Source organism: Salvia miltiorrhiza, chromosome 5, assembly GCF_028751815.1.
Source record: "Salvia miltiorrhiza cultivar Shanhuang (shh) chromosome 5, IMPLAD_Smil_shh, whole genome shotgun sequence".
NCBI classification, from domain to species: domain Eukaryota; kingdom Viridiplantae; phylum Streptophyta; class Magnoliopsida; order Lamiales; family Lamiaceae; genus Salvia; species Salvia miltiorrhiza.
This window is the reverse complement of record NC_080391.1, coordinates 3,947,479-3,962,789: the sequence shown is the minus strand read 5'-3', so window position 1 is coordinate 3,962,789 and position 15,311 is coordinate 3,947,479. Positions and strand designations below refer to the sequence as shown.

The following is a 15,311-nucleotide window of genomic DNA, read 5'->3' as shown; positions in this document are numbered from 1 at the left end:
CCGGACAGACCAATTGAGTTTACCATTGATTTGGAGCCCGGGGCAGCTCCCATTTCGAAGGCACCATACCGGATGGCTCCTAAAGAGTTGGAAGAACTCAAAATACAACTGCAAGAACTTTTGGAACTTGGATTCATTAGGCCAAGTGTATCACCTTGGGGTGCACCTGTACTTTTTGTGAAGAAAAAGGATGGCACATTGAGAATGTGCATAGACTATAGGGAACTGAACAAAGTGACACTGAAGAACAAATATCCTTTACCAAGGATAGATGACCTCTTCGACCAGCTCAAGGGAGCAAGCGTGTTCTCGAAGATTGATTTGCGGTCTGGTTATCACCAGCTGAAGATTCGACCAGAAGACGTACCTAAGACGGCATTTCGAACTAGGTATGGCCACTACGAATTTGTAGTTGTGCCATTCGGGCTAACTAATGCGCCAGCCGTGTTCATGGACCTCATGAATCGAGTGTTCCATCCGTATTTAGACAAATTTGTCTTGGTATTCATAGATGACGTCCTGATCTACTCGAAGAACGATAAAGACCATGAGGAACATCTGAGAATTGTTCTAGAAACGTTGAGGACAGAGCGCCTTTATGCCAAATTCAGCAAGTGTGAGTTTTGGCTCAGCGAAGTCACGTTTTTAGGACATATTGTATCATCAGAAGGGATTAAAGTGGACCCTGCAAAAGTGCAAGCAGTGCGCGAATGGAAATCGCCTACTAACCCTAATGAGATAAGAAGTTTCTTAGGATTGGCAGGTTACTATAGGAGGTTTATGGAAGGATTTTCCAAAATTGCAAGGCCAATGACGCAACTACTCAGGAAGGGAATAAAATTTTCTTGGACAGAGGAGTGCGAGAAGAGCTTCCAAGAACTTAAGGAGAAGTTAACTACGGCACCAGTGTTAGCTGTCCCAACAGCTGATAAGGAATACATGATCTACACAGACGCGTCCAAAAATGGACTTGGTTGCGTGCTGATGCAAGAAGGAAGAGTGATAGCATATGCGTCACGACAGCTTAGGCCACATGAACTGAATTACCCGACTCATGATCTGGAGTTAGCTGCAGTGGTGCATGCGCTGAAAATTTGGAGGCACCACCTATATGGAGTTAGGTGTGAAATATTCACAGATCATAAAAGCCTGAAATACTTTTTCGAGCAAAAGGACCTCAACATGAGACAGAGGAGATGGCTCGAACTAGTGAAAGACTATGACTGCGGTATTAACTACCACCCAGGCAAGGCCAACGTAGTGGCTGATGCATTGAGTCGTAAGACCCAATCTAAATTGGGAGCTCTCATCACTCGAGAGACGGTGCTCATAAGGGAATTTAGCAAAATGAGCATAGAAGTGGTTAAACCACCAGGGACGATAGCAAGCGTTGTGGCAACAGTACCTAACTTGAGAAAGATGATCGTAGAAGCACAAAGAAAAGACGGGAAGATGGAAAAACTACGGGAAGCAGTAAGAAAAGGAGGCGTCAAGAATTATCAAGAAGCATCAGATAATGTTATCCTCTTTGAAGGAAGAATATGCATCCCCCACGATGATGAGCTTAAGGATAAAATCATGAGTGAGGCTCACGATACCCCTTATACTGCCCACCCAGGCAGTACTAAGATGTATCAGGACCTAAAGAAACACTTTTGGTGGGAAGGAATGAAGAGAGACATAGCGTCATTTGTGGAGAAATGCCTAGCATGCCAACAGGTGAAGGCCTTACATCAAAGGCCATATGGAAAACTACAACCGTTGGAAATTCCAGAATGGAAGTGGGAGCACATCGCAATGGATTTTGTGACCAGTTTGCCCAAAACGAAGAGAGGAAACACTGCCATTTGGGTAATAGTGGATCGACTCACAAAATGTGCTCATTTTATACCAATACCGATCACACATGGGTCAGACAAGCTAGCTCAGTTGTATGTTCGAGAGATTGTACGCTTACACGGTGTACCCGTGTCGATCACTTCAGACCGAGACTCAAAATTTACTTCTAGATTTTGGATAAGCTTACAGAAGGAGTTAGGCACGAGGTTAAATTTCAGCACCGCCTTCCACCCGCAGACAGATGGGCAGTCTGAAAGAACAATTCAGACCCTCGAAGATATGTTGAGAACAGTGGTCCTAGACAGGGGTGGAAGTTGGGAAGCAGTGCTGCCGTTGATTGAATTTGCCTATAATAACAGTTATCAGGCGACTATTGATATGGCACCATATGAGGCATTATATGGAAGAAAATGTAGATCACCGCTTTATTGGGATGAAGTGGGTGAGAGAAAAGTTTTAGGACCAGACATGGTAAACGAGATGGTTGAGATAGTCCGCCAGATCAGAGGGCGAATAAAAGAGGCACAAGATAGACAGAAATCTTACGCTGATGCACGTCGAACTGAGTTATGTTTTGAAATAGGAGACAAGGTCTTCCTAAAGGTATCTCCTACCAAGGGGATAACTAGGTTTGGTGTCAAGGGAAAACTTAGGCCCCGATTCGTAGGACCTTATGAGATTTTGGAGAGAATAGGCCCAGTAGCCTATAGGTTGGCGTTACCGCCAAGCTTTGGAAACGTTCACAATGTTTTCCACGTATCACAACTCAGAAAATACGTTTTCGATCCAAAGCACATAATCCACCAAGAAGAGATGATCCTTTGCCCAGACTTAAGTTATGAAGAGAGACCAGAAGCCATTCTAGATCGAAAAGTACAACAACTCAGGAATAAGGCAATCACATCAGTGAAAGTCTTATGGAGACACCACGGACAAGAGGAAGCCACGTGGGAGCTTGAAGACAAAATGAAGGATAAATACCCCGAACTGTTTTAGAAGAAATATGCAAATTTCGGGACGAAATTTTTGTTAAGAGGGGTAGTATGTAATGACCCACTCTTTTATATATTTTGAATCCAGTTATGAGTGTTTATTTTTATTCATCAGTGAATGAAAACGGTTATTATCCTGATATGAATTCAGCTTATGATCCTGAATTTATATTGTTAAAACAATCAATGATATTATTTCAGAGTTATAACTGACTTAGCAAAGTCACGTTATTTATTTAAGTGAGATGGAATTAGAATTTATTTTTACTCAAGTCGTGGATTATTTCCGACTCGTGAGTTAATTAAATCTGCGGATTTAATTTAAATATCAAGACAACGAACAAATTAAATCTACGGATTTAATTTAGATTCATTTTATAACTTATCGATTTTAGCGAGATATCACATGTCGAAATCGAGATTTATTTAAATAAACAGTACAAGCAAATATGAGCACGTGATTCACTTTACAGTTACAGAATCACCGAGTCAGAGAAAATACATCAATAATTCTCCTCTACAATTTTTTTTCCTTTCTTTTTCTTCTCTTTTTCTTTCCATTAAACTTTGTTCCCACACCACTATCATTATGTTTTTCTTTCTTTTTCCCCCACCACTACACTCAATTCTTCACCAATGAATTATTAGTATCAACCCCAGCCAACAAACAGCTCTCAATCTCACTTCATTTCACCGAAAAAAAAAATTGAAGAGCAGCCCCAATTCATTCTGCTAAGATCTCAAGGTAAGGCTGAGCTTCAATGATTTCATTCCATTTGATTAGCACCTGCATTAAAACAAGAATCATTCATTTCCTCTTTGCCAGGAACCTTAAGTTCAGTTACTCCAGTTCAACAAACAACAATATTTAACCAACAACACATTTCAAGGTATTGCTTAGCCCATATATTGTTTTCCATCACACATTACTGCATTCAAGCATGATAGGCGACATAACCAAAGCATGATCAGCTTATGCATATGAAATCAGACTCCACAGACAAAAAGAAAGAGAATACCTTAGCTCATGAATCGAATATAGGCTTGCTACAGTATGCTTACACATAGAATGCTAAGTACTAGATTCTTACTCGAGGAAATTTATGTTCGTATCGAAACTCAATCACGCAACGAAAAGAAAGAAACGGAGATTTGGAACTTAGCTTTAGGAAGTGAGGATGGCTGCCTGTTCGGTCGAGCCAAGACGATGGCGACGACGGCGACAGCTCTTACTGCCTCGGCGAGAATCGTGTTACAGCAACTGCAGCATCGCGAATGGAGCAACGACGCTGAACCGCCGATTGAAATGGACGGGGGAGATGGCGGCAGAACCACAGACGGCAGCGGCGGCGGCACCCGCTTCGGCTGAGGCCGGATCGAGAGGGAGAGATAGGAAGAAGGCTGGCCAACAGCAGCGGCAGGCGGCGGCGCTCCTCCAGCAAGCCGCGACTCCGGTGAAACAGCAGCAGCTCCAGACAACGGCGATAGCTCAAGGCGGTGGCGGATCGAAGCAGCGACACGGCGAATCTCCCGACCTTCCAGTTGCAGCGACGACGGGCTGCTTTGCCGGAGTTGAGTCGGAGGGCCGAAAGAGAGGACAGCGCCGGGGCTTTGACGCGTCGACAGTCGACGCCGCTCGGAGCAGGCGGCAGCGGTGTAACCGGAGAAGGAAGACAGATCGGATTTGAGGGAGAAAACCGATCTGAAATTTCAGGGGATATTTAGAGCTTTCGATCCCCTTCACGTTAGAGACGGGGAGAAAGAGAGGCAGGTGCAACCGGCGCCGACTGAGTCGCCGGTTCCGCGGCGGCGGCGGTGGACCTCGGAGACGGAAAAGAGTTTCAAACGGCGACCTTGGCAGTTTGGCGGCTGCTTCGATCGAAGTCTCGGTTGGCGGCAGCTTAGCTGCTGCAGTCGCCGGAGCAATTCGCAGCGAAGCTCGCGAAGAGAAAGGACGGGCGAGAGAGAGGGAGAAGTCTTGTGCGGCGAGGGAGAGTATCGGCTCCAACCGAGAGAGAGAGAGATGAGTGTATTATTGCTGAGAGAGAGAACCGAGTCAATTTGGAGTTGGGCTCTTCAATTTGTTTTGGGCTTTAATTTAATTAAGTTGGGCCTAATTCAATTATTTCCTTGGGCTTTAGTTTAATGGGCTTGTTATTTAATTGATTTGGGCCGAAAATTTGGGCCTTTATTTTCTTTGGGCTTCATAATTATCTATTTTTGGGCCTTGTTGTATTTATTGTAATTGGGCCGATTTTAATTATGAATTGGGCCTCTGATTTTATTTATATGGGCCGATTATAATTACTGATTGGGCCTCTTAATTTATTTATATGGGCCTTTAATTATTCACATATTTGGGCTGCTGTATCATTTCAGTTGGGCCTTATTTATTTTACTCAGATGGGCCTCTATTACATTATTTCTTTGGGCCGAATTTATTTAAATTGAAGCCCATCTATTTTATTGGGCTGTTATATTATCTTCGTTGGACCTCGTTTGATTTATTTAATTGAGCCCAGTTAATCAAATTATTTATTTATTGGGCCAAGATTTATTTAATTACTTGAGCCGATGAATTATTTCAATTGGGCCTCTCATGTTAATTATTCAAGCCCACTTCTATTTAATTAATTATTGGGCTGTCTTATGTTGATCCTTTTAATTATTTAATCTTATAACATTACTTATTCCTATTTTTTTTTTTAGCCCGATTAATTATGAGGTTATAAAGCGAATAAGTCGAAGTTTTTATTTATATCTTTTCTATCGATTACCTCGAGTAAGATTATTTAATCAGTGGAGTATAACATCCTGAAGAGAATAGATTAATTTTAGTTAATTATCCGGTTCCATGAGACGAGACTTAGTTTTATCCGATAGCTTGGATTTATAATAGAACCTTCCAGATTATTATCTCAGAATAATAATTCATGCATATAGATCATGCATAGTTAATTCTGTATTCTCATTATTTGAGGATTTTACTTGAGCAGTATCTTATTTATATTCTCGTAATAAAGGTCAAGCACGAGATTAATAATCAGTCAAGGAACTACTGTACCACAGAAAGTTTATATCAGGTGGGCATTACTTTCATATATATCAAATGAGTTTAAATGTTACGTTCAAGCAAGTTATTTCATGACTAAATTAATTGAAGTTATTTCAAATATTGTCTTGCCATAAAATATTTAAATTTCAGTATGATATCTATCTGATGTGACTTTTATTATGCAATCGAATTCGGGTCCTGAGCAGTTGATAGCTATCCTGCCAGGACTAGTGTACACCAGTGACCGTGAGTCATCTAGCGGGTTGGCCGGTCAAGTGACCGTGAGAGGTGGCCACCTCTCCGGCACAAAGTTCCAGATATGATAGATTACAAGAGAACTTAGACTGCAGTCGAACTTTAAGAATCACAAATGAATTTAGTAAGCTTGGGCCTTTTAGCGAAAAACTCCCTTGCTGTACTGTTTAATTATGGCATGACAATTTACAGTTTTGAAGCATGTATTTTATACTTAGGCATACGTGCCCACTGAGTACTTTTGTACTCAAGCCCTGCATATATTTCTAAATGTGCAGGTTGAGCAGCTGCCGATGGTGATGAAGTGACGAGCGGGATTCTTTTGTCTTATTATGTATTAATGAACTCTAGGGTTACATGTCTTCATACATGTAATCAGAATCATATTCCGCTGCGCACTCAGAAGTTTTATGTTTATTTGGCTAAGTCAGAGATATCTGAACTTACTAGTTATTTGAGTCTATACGACTAAACTTCTGTTATATTATAAATATTCCTTTTGTTAAATTATGAAATGTGATTCTTCTTTGTTTAATTATTCCCTTTCTACCCCGTTTCTAATCTCCCTCCATTAGTCACGGTTTCCCCGGCTTAATTATCCTTAATTAGGACCGGTCGTGACAGTTTGGATCCCACTATTGTTGTGAGTGGAAGTTTGTGGACCCTACTTCTATAAATGGAAGTGGAAACGATATCGCGGACGGAGAGAACATTAAGATAAAATTGGACAAAAATTCTAACTAATCAAATATGTATAAGAAATTTTAATTGAATCCTGATTTATTTTTCGTTATCATTTGTCGATTAAAGTGTTTATCAATGGGCCTTTGATACATGGGCCGTAAAATCTATAGCTTAAAGGCTAAATTAACTGGGCCATCCAGGAAGATTTCGGGGGCCCAAATATGCAAACACAACAATTTTGAAAAGAAAACAGTTTTTATTTTACATTTTAATTTTAATTTTAATTTTCTGATATGGGTAATATACAAACTGATTCAACACAGAAACGCCGAGATATATAGGATGGTGGTAATTATCGCCGGCGATCAGGTGGATTTTCGCCGGAACTTTATATGCGGCGATATGCTCGATCAAAATTAACGATGTCGTTGCAGGAAACAAACTTTTCAGGTGATGTCTGCATTTTGAAAATTGAAGGTATGCCGTAGACACTGTCAATTCTGTCCTAGGTTATATAGCATCTACGGTAATCTCAGAGCTTAGGAGTTCGTTCTAATCTTAGTAGGTTTTTATGTTTTGATCTCGTAGGGATAGTGTGTCCTACACCTGAAGGTGTTCGACGAAATGCCTAAGCGGTTGGAGCAGTGTGATTTGTAGTTCTACCATTTGAGAGAACTACATGGTGATGGAGAGAATCACTTCTCGTCAGCTACTGTGGTGCTAGAATTTTCAAAATTGGAGATTTTGGGGAACACAAGATGCAGGTTTTTCTTTAGGCTCTCTCTGCATATGGCTCTCTCTCTCTCTCTCTCTCTCTCTCTCTCTCTCTCTCTCTCTCTCTAAATGCATGTATGGATGTATAGGTTTTCTGATTGGGGGCATTTTATACCTGCCAAATCTCATGTTGTGTTTCTGTGAATGTTAGATGTTTTATCAACTACGCCTCTTGGGATTTGTTAATAGAATGCCTCATAAGGAGGAACTACTAGTGAGAATACAATCTTATTTGAGGATTAGACTGAATTCAAATCCATTTTTATTGCATTTAAGATTGTGTAATCTGTGGACTAAATAGTAAATCTTGAACTCCAGTTATTTGATATGCAGAATGCTGGCTATGCCAATGTATTGGTGCTCTTCAATGTTGTTAGTCGCCACTGAGAAATCTTTTCAAGATACTTAACACAAATTCTGTAGAATCTCCTTTTAGGGTAAGGAAGTACAAAAGACAGAAAATTTAATCCAACACAAATTATCTGAAAATTATTGTTTATTCAGTCTACACTCCCTGAGGAAACATATATGAAGTTATTGGCTGATGCTAGTTATAGTTGTCAAATATTGGTTACCTTGTATTCTATAAACCTGAAGAGCTAGATTTCACAGTAAAAGTAATGGGATTTTGTGTCCAGTGTTAAGCGTGTAGTATTTTGTATATGCGGACAATAGAAAGTGGACTAGATTGTATTGATTGAGAGTAATCCAATCAAACCAGAAAATATGTTTTTCATGTTTTTGGTAAATATAGTTAGTAGCTAACACAGTGATAACAATCTTTGTAGTGCACTTTGGCATCAATTAATAAGAAACATCACTTCCCTAGCTAAAAAAAATTCAATTTTACCTCAAATTTAGAACCAAACTACCAATGGCATTTCCCTAGTTAGGATTTCTGAGTGTCTAATTGTTCTTTCTGCACCCGGTCTAATACTTAGTTCTATCAAATAATTTAATGTCAGATGAAAACCTCAAAAATAGCCTTTTCCATTTAATGTGCTTATCTGTTTGGATGATTTTGTTACTTAGAGGTACTGATCTTTTAGGGTGATATTAGCCCAAGACATGGGCCTTAACAGTTCTAGTTGCTTAAAATTTACCTCGGCCGTGTCATCTCTTGCCATATGTCAATCTCTTGTTGGACAGTCATACATGGTTATACCAAATGTGATTGCCACTTGTTATTACCACAGCCCGGAAATTTTTCTCGCGTTGCACTCATTTTGCTTAAAGTCGCTGCATTGATTGTCACCAGATTTTCTGAACATTTTTTTAACATGTTACGGTAATCCAACGAGGAATCACTGTTTCAAATTTCTCCTTATATTTAATGCGCCAAAGTTCTATTAAATCAAGTTTCTGGAGTCATTTTCTTTACTCAATTCCAGAACCTTTTCTGTTTCACTTTATTTTGTTTTCATTCACATAGGCACCATCTGCACATGGCTCCTCCGCAAGCAAAGAAGAAGTCACAGGGGCGAAGAAAGATTGATATGAAGTTGATAGCGGATGAAAATGCCAGAACTGTGACGTTTTCCAAAAGAAGAGCCGGGCTGTTCAAGAAAGCCACAGAGCTTTCCGTCTTATGTGGGACTCAAATCGCCCTCATAATTTTTTCTCTTGGTGGTAGGGCCTATTCATTTGGCCATCCTGATGTAGAATCTATCGTTGGTCGTTTTTTTAACAGAAACCCGACACCAACGCCGCAGGAGTCTGCTCATGCCATGAGGATTCGCGCTTCTATGCTGCAAGAGATTAAAGCGCAGTTTGATCAAAAGAGCGAAGAACTGGAGACCAAAAAGAAGAGAACAAAAGAAATCGAAGCAGCCTTGGAAAGCTCATCGTATCAAACCACGGAAGAGGGGTTAGATGGGCTTGATATACATCAACTCCAGCAACTGAAAGAAAAGATGGTGAGGCTGAGAGAACAGGTGCGTCGTCTGGCCAATGCACCGCGGGCGAATGCTGTTGTTGCGCCCGCGGTTCCGGGGCCGGTGGGTGCAAAGCCTGCAAGGTCAGTACCACCACTAAATCTGGCAAAAGTTAGGAAAAATGAAGTTGGTGCTTCTTCAATTCCACCTGATTGGCTGAAACTGTAATTTGTGTTAACCGCATTTTGAGACTTGAGTTATTGTTATCGGCGTTTACTTGGTATGAAAATGAAGTAATAAAGGTCGCTTTTATGAGGATGACTTTGTTTGACAATGTGTTTTACTTTATTGCATATTGCACTTTCTAATTTAGCAGATGACTCCTTTTCTTCACCCTTTTGGTGTAATTTTCAAAGATTTATGGTATTTTTTAAGCTAATTGAGTCAGGATCTATATGGTGTGATTAGAGCTGCCAAAATCGACCCGACCCGACCAGTTCACACTCCCGGCTTGGCAGTTTGATAGCTTTGGATTTGATTAATAAATTCACCAGGTTTTGGGGAATTCTAGCACTAAAGACGAGTGAGTGTGTGTGTGTATTTTACCAAATATGTCGTGTTCTGTGCGCAATAAAGTCTCATTTAAAAAACTCTCTTTTTGGGATTAAGAACTAATCCCTGGGCTTTAATCAGCAAATCACAATAATCACAATACTATATTTACTCGTAACTAACTACTAACTACTAGATTTTGTATTTTACGTCAGTTTTCATTTTCAAATTATTCTTCACACTGGACAAACAGTTTTTTTTTTTTTTTAATCATAGTCTTATCTATAGATAAACATATGATATGGCCATTGTTCTTGCTTTTGTTTTAATAAAGGGTAAATATTATGAATCATATTCAACTTTTAATGGAGCAATGTTTTTTATGAAATCATACTGAACTTTTATTTCAAAAAATTAAAAGTTACAAACTATTTACTCCACATCCTAGTTTTGGAATTATCAATAAAAAAAGGTGAAATTATATAATAAAAAGTAATTATATACCATATTTGAGTGGAACGAACTCTAGTTAATAATTACAAAATTAAACTAAAGAATACGACATTAAATCGACAAAACAAGGATGAAAGCAAATGAATAAAAGTAATTGAAAGTTGGACACAAAATGGAATTACCAAGTTTGCTCACATTAGATCTCAATTCTCAAGTGCTTTAGTATAATAATTTTCATTCAGAAATTGCACAAGATGATCCTTCCATTCGAAAATAATTTCCTATTAAGCTCTTAGAAACACAATAATTAAATAGTTTCCTTCGTCAGAAGTAGGTAAGCATATCTCGGCAAAATTTCATAAATTCTGCAGGCAATCTCTCATTATGAAACCATAAAACAAAATAATTTACAGTAGGATCATTGAAAGGGGTGCTCTATCAATATTGAATCAAACTCAAGAGCATCTTAAACACGTTGAAGCACTGCAGCAAGTAATCTCAATTCTCATGATCCCACTTCCTGAAACTGCCGAAAGATTCAAAGGTCTCGCTCTCGGTGGGGGCGGAATCCCTGACGGTGATCTCGTCGCCGGCGCCGTAGTCGACCGACAAGGCCGACCTGTAGGAGCCTTCCCTCGACCTCCCGGTCTCGCTGTGCTGCTGCACGATCAGCACCGAGAAGGTCGACTCGAACTCGGAGGTGACCAGAAGGTCACCTATGGGGCCGAGCTCGGGGCAGTCGCACCAGTCGGCCAGCCCCGTCGTCAGCGGCGACTGCATCCCTCTCCCCCTCCCCACAATGTACAGATCGTGGTAGTGCTCGTCCATGGATTTGATAGCCTTGATGGTCTCTTCCTCGTCGTCCAGCACCAAGTCGAAGCACCTTATGTTGCCGCTGTTTGCGGTTGCATTCCTGAACTTGTTGTAGTAGTCATCATCGAGCAGCTTCTCTCTCTCCCTATCGATCTCCAAGCTCACATGGCTTTTCTCAATCATCATTCCGCTGCTGCCCCCTGCCTCGGAGCTCGGTATGAACCTGACGACCGTGAGCCGGCTGTCCGTCTCGTCGGCCATCCGCCACGCGTACGCCAGGGCCTCGCGGTCGTCGGGGCCCCCGAAGAAGAGGGCCGCGATGTTCTGCGCGTGGTCCTGCGACTCGGCCGCCCCGCGGTCGATCAGGATCCCGACCGAGCACGGGGCGTTCTCGAGGACGCCCTCGTTGATGCTGCGGATGGAGGGGTTGATGTCCTCCATCTCCCCCTCCACGTTCCTGTGCTTGTGGAAGGGGATGACGAGGAACGCCGCGCGCCGGTCCCTCGCCACCGCGCAGACGTCCTCGTCCATGGTGGTGTAGGGGCAGCGCGCGGTGATGACCTGCGTCACCACCCCCTCCGACCGCAGCTCGTAGTTGTCGAAGGCCGTGATGATCTGGTCGGCCTGGAGCTCCACGCTGTTGGGGTTCCGGGGGCCGGCCTTGCGCGAGCTGTGCACCACCATCATGGTCGAGGCGCGGCCCACGAGCTCCACCAGCTGCAGCGCGAACACGCTCATCGGGGACCTCGACTTGGCGTTGGAGGTGCGGAGGAGGTGGATGATGCTCGGGACGTTGCGCGTGCTGTGGATGCACGCCAGCACGCGCAGCTCCTCGTCCGATTTCGCCTTCTGCACCGTGCGCCGCTTGTACGGCACCACGTTCTGCACCGGTTTGAACCAGATTGCTGCCGGCGTTGTGATCATCGACATTACAAGAATCGCCACCATCATCACAGAGTAAGTCTGCGTGCTCAAAGCCTATCAAGAAACAAGAAAATTAAACCTTCTCATTAGTCCTAAACAAAAACACAAAACACAAAACAAAAACATGGTGACTACTACATTACCCCTTGTATCTGGCCGGATTCAATAATGATCAAGGCCATAACACTCTTGGCATTGCACATGAACCCCACAGGCACGGCCTCTTCGACGGAGAGATCGGAGAGGGCGGTGACGGCAAGAGCGCTCAGCACCTTCACACCGCAGGCCAAGATTATAACCAGCAACACAATAGCCCAAGAAGTCTCGTACGACATGGTATCCACATTAGTCCTCAGCCCACAAACCACAAAGTAAACCGGCATCAGAATCCCCATCACGAAGTCCTCCAACTTGTCCACGATGGTCACCTCGAGCACCTCATTAGGTATGATGAGGCCGAAGACAAACGCCCCTATCATGGGGTGGGTCCCACACGCGTCCGTGATGACCCCGCTGAGGGCCATCCCGGACACGATGGAGCATATGTAGAACTCGCTGTAACCCTGCCCCTCGGGAGCCCTATGGATGAGCCAGCTGAGGCCGGGCCGGACGAAGTAGACGCAGACGAGGGCGAAGGCGGCCGTGCTCATCACGGACCACTGGATGCTCGATTGGGAGCTCGTGACCGCGAACCCAAGGGCCAAGAATCCCCACGAGCACATCTCGTTGATGAGGGCCGAAGACAACGCCGTCTTCCCGCTCTCTGTGTGGAGCATCTGCTGCTTGTCGAGGATGTCGGTGAGGACGGAGAAACCGGTGACGGTAAGGGCAGCGCCCCAGAAGAGGCAGCCGGCTCTCTCTGGTTTATCGATTTGGAAAATGAAGTATAAGCCTGCGCCAATGGAGAAAGGGATGATGATCCCAGCCAGAGCTACTTTCATAGCCTTTGGTCCAGTTCGCATAATTCCTTTAACATCCATTTTTAACCCCACCAAGAAAGCGTAGTATGTGATGGACAAATGCGCCATTGGCTCCAATATCCTGAATGAATAATTTGGGAATGCCAGCTTTCTGTATGCTGCAATTCGCCCAAACACGGTCGGCCCTAATAGTATACCGCCCTGCACTCGCCATTTTTGTACCAAATCAGCAGCAGCATAAATCATAAATGCATATTATAGTTTCAAATCTATTTGGAATAAATTGAAGAATGATTCGTGAAAACAGACATAATTATGATATATGCATCAAAACAGAATTTGACCTCGTGATCACAGATCCCGCAATGCGATCCCAAAAATAACAAATCAAAAGCAAATTTCCAAATTCAACAGCAAACATGAGGAAATTTTGAATGAAGAGTACTCACGAGAACTTCTGCGATGAATGGAGGTTGGTTGGAGGGTTTAAGAGCGAAGACGAGGAGGTGGATGACGCCCATGGAGAAGGTGAGCTGGATGAGGAAGAGAGAAATGAGGGGGGTCAATGGATCGGGTCCTTCCCAAAGGCCATTGAACCGGTAAATGGTTTCGGCGTAGCACAGAATGGTTTGGTTTAGCTTGGCAATATCCATGATCCCTGGAATTGCCGCCATTGCTGCTGCTACCGCCGCCACCTCATGCGCCGCGGCGGCCTCCTCTTCTTCCTCCTCCGCGTTATGGCAGGGCAACAGCTACCCCGGCTTCTTGGAATGGGATGGGAATGGAATGAGATTGCTTGTGATGGATGGGATGAAGAGAGAGAGGAGGAGGAAATATGGAGGGAAACTGGTTTTTTCCATGGTCGCCCGTTTTCCGTGGGAGGTTGTTTTTGGCTCAATATTGCTACTCTTATATCAAAATTTTAATTACTTAATTAGCATATTATTCAACTGTTTTTCTTTTTCTTTTTCTTTTTTCTCGAAAGAGAAAATTAGCACCGAGATGAGATCCAGTGTCCCACAATTTTATGTGTGCCACCGTGTCCCATTCTTATATCTATTATTTTAAAAATATTTTTTGTAAAAATAAAATTTATTATGATACTATGAATTATATTTAATTTTTATTTTAAAAAATTAAATTTTTTAAAAAGTATATACCATGACTTTGAATTTATCAACCTATTATTAACTAATAAAAGTGAAATTAAATGATAAAAAATAATTATATACCCTAGATGGATGGAATAAACCCTAGTTAATAATCACAAAATTAAACTAAAGCATATAAAGTTGAAATTGAAGAAAAAATATATAAGAAAATAAATAAAATTGAAAGTGGGACACAAAGTGGGACATAAAGTGTGGTACACTGAATCTCATTCCATTAGCACCTGCTTTGTTTGGGATTGGGACTGTATTGTTATACCTTTTAATATTTAAATCTGATAAAAGCATGCATGTAGGGCAGAGCATCGGTTCATAACCGAACCGAACCGACCACTCTCGACACAACCGAAACCGAACCGACCTTTGGAACATAAAAACCGAGCCGAACCGATTTTGGATTAAAAACCGACCAAAACCGAACCAATGAAAACCGATCGATTTCGGTCGGTTTTCAAACCGAACCGAATTTTCATTACAAAATATTGAAACTTGTACCAGTACAATTTACACTACCAATATCGGTTTTTGGTTTATGAGAAAAACACTAAATTACAAGATTTGAAAATTGAAATTACTTCCCCTACTTTTCGCTACTACATATATAGCATAGCAAATTCACCTTTAGGGGGGGGGTCTGTTGTTGCCGTTGAACGTTACTGCTATTGTAAGAGAAGCAGAGGAGGCGGGCTGCTGGTGGTGGTGGTATTGCGACAGTGTAATTGCCGTGCCGGAGATGGAGAAAGAGAGGAGGCACAACGGCCTGCAGGGGTACTGAGCAGCGGGGAAGAGGTTGCCCAGATTGGGTCCTGTGCAGCTGCGCTGGCCTGCTGCTAGTCGCCGGTGGAGGAAGAGTGGTGGTGGCGCTCGGCGCAGCGCGGCGCCGCTGTTGAGGGGAGAGGAATGAAGGCTGCTAGAGAAAGGGGCAGCGGGTGGTTTCTAATTGAAGTCCAAAAATCACTTTAGGGTTTCTAATAAACCATGTATATATTTACTATTTATTAGTATAT

At 42.5% G+C, this 15,311-nt stretch overlaps 3 protein-coding genes and 1 long non-coding RNA gene across 5 annotated transcripts in view; 2 read left to right on the top strand and 2 right to left on the bottom strand.

Annotated features, from left to right (window-relative positions):
* LOC130985259 (uncharacterized) overlaps positions 1-15,311 on the bottom strand; it is a 920,555-nt gene that overhangs the window by 857,870 nt on the left and 47,374 nt on the right. The gene's annotated exons all lie outside the window — the stretch shown is intronic.
* Positions 3,548-6,487, top strand: LOC130985351 (uncharacterized). Its single transcript, XR_009088949.1, has 3 exons — positions 3,548-3,721; positions 5,855-5,914; positions 6,420-6,487. It is a non-coding gene; the product is annotated as an uncharacterized LOC130985351 (long non-coding RNA).
* LOC130985328 (agamous-like MADS-box protein AGL62) lies at positions 7,071-9,791 on the top strand. The gene is made up of 3 exons (XM_057908259.1): positions 7,071-7,302; positions 7,414-7,589; positions 9,032-9,791. The coding sequence occupies exon 3, from the start codon at positions 9,045-9,047 to the stop codon at positions 9,699-9,701; it is 657 nt and encodes a 218-aa protein (XP_057764242.1). The 5' UTR covers positions 7,071-7,302; positions 7,414-7,589; positions 9,032-9,044; the 3' UTR covers positions 9,702-9,791.
* LOC130985234 (cation/H(+) antiporter 15-like) lies at positions 10,833-14,005 on the bottom strand. The gene is made up of 3 exons (XM_057908077.1): positions 13,585-14,005; positions 12,359-13,336; positions 10,833-12,269 (listed from the first exon to the last, which is right to left on the bottom strand). Exons 1-3 carry the CDS (start codon positions 13,807-13,809, stop codon positions 10,977-10,979), a joined length of 2,496 nt encoding a protein of 831 aa, XP_057764060.1. The 5' UTR covers positions 13,810-14,005; the 3' UTR covers positions 10,833-10,976.

Excerpts from the sequence above, each read along its gene's own strand:
- LOC130985234 (XM_057908077.1), bottom strand. The coding sequence starts at position 13,809 with ATGGCGGCAATTCCAGGGATCATGGATATTGCCAAGCTAAACCAAACC. Across the intron at positions 13,337-13,584 it reads CATTCATCGCAGAAGTTCTC|GGCGGTATACTATTAGGGCC; the intron begins GTGAGTACTCTT and ends TGGCGAGTGCAG. Across the intron at positions 12,270-12,358 it reads AATCCGGCCAGATACAAGGG|GCTTTGAGCACGCAGACTTA; the intron begins GTAATGTAGTAG and ends GTTTCTTGATAG.
- LOC130985328 (XM_057908259.1), top strand. The coding sequence starts at position 9,045 with ATGGCTCCTCCGCAAGCAAAGAAGAAGTCACAGGGGCGAAGAAAGATT.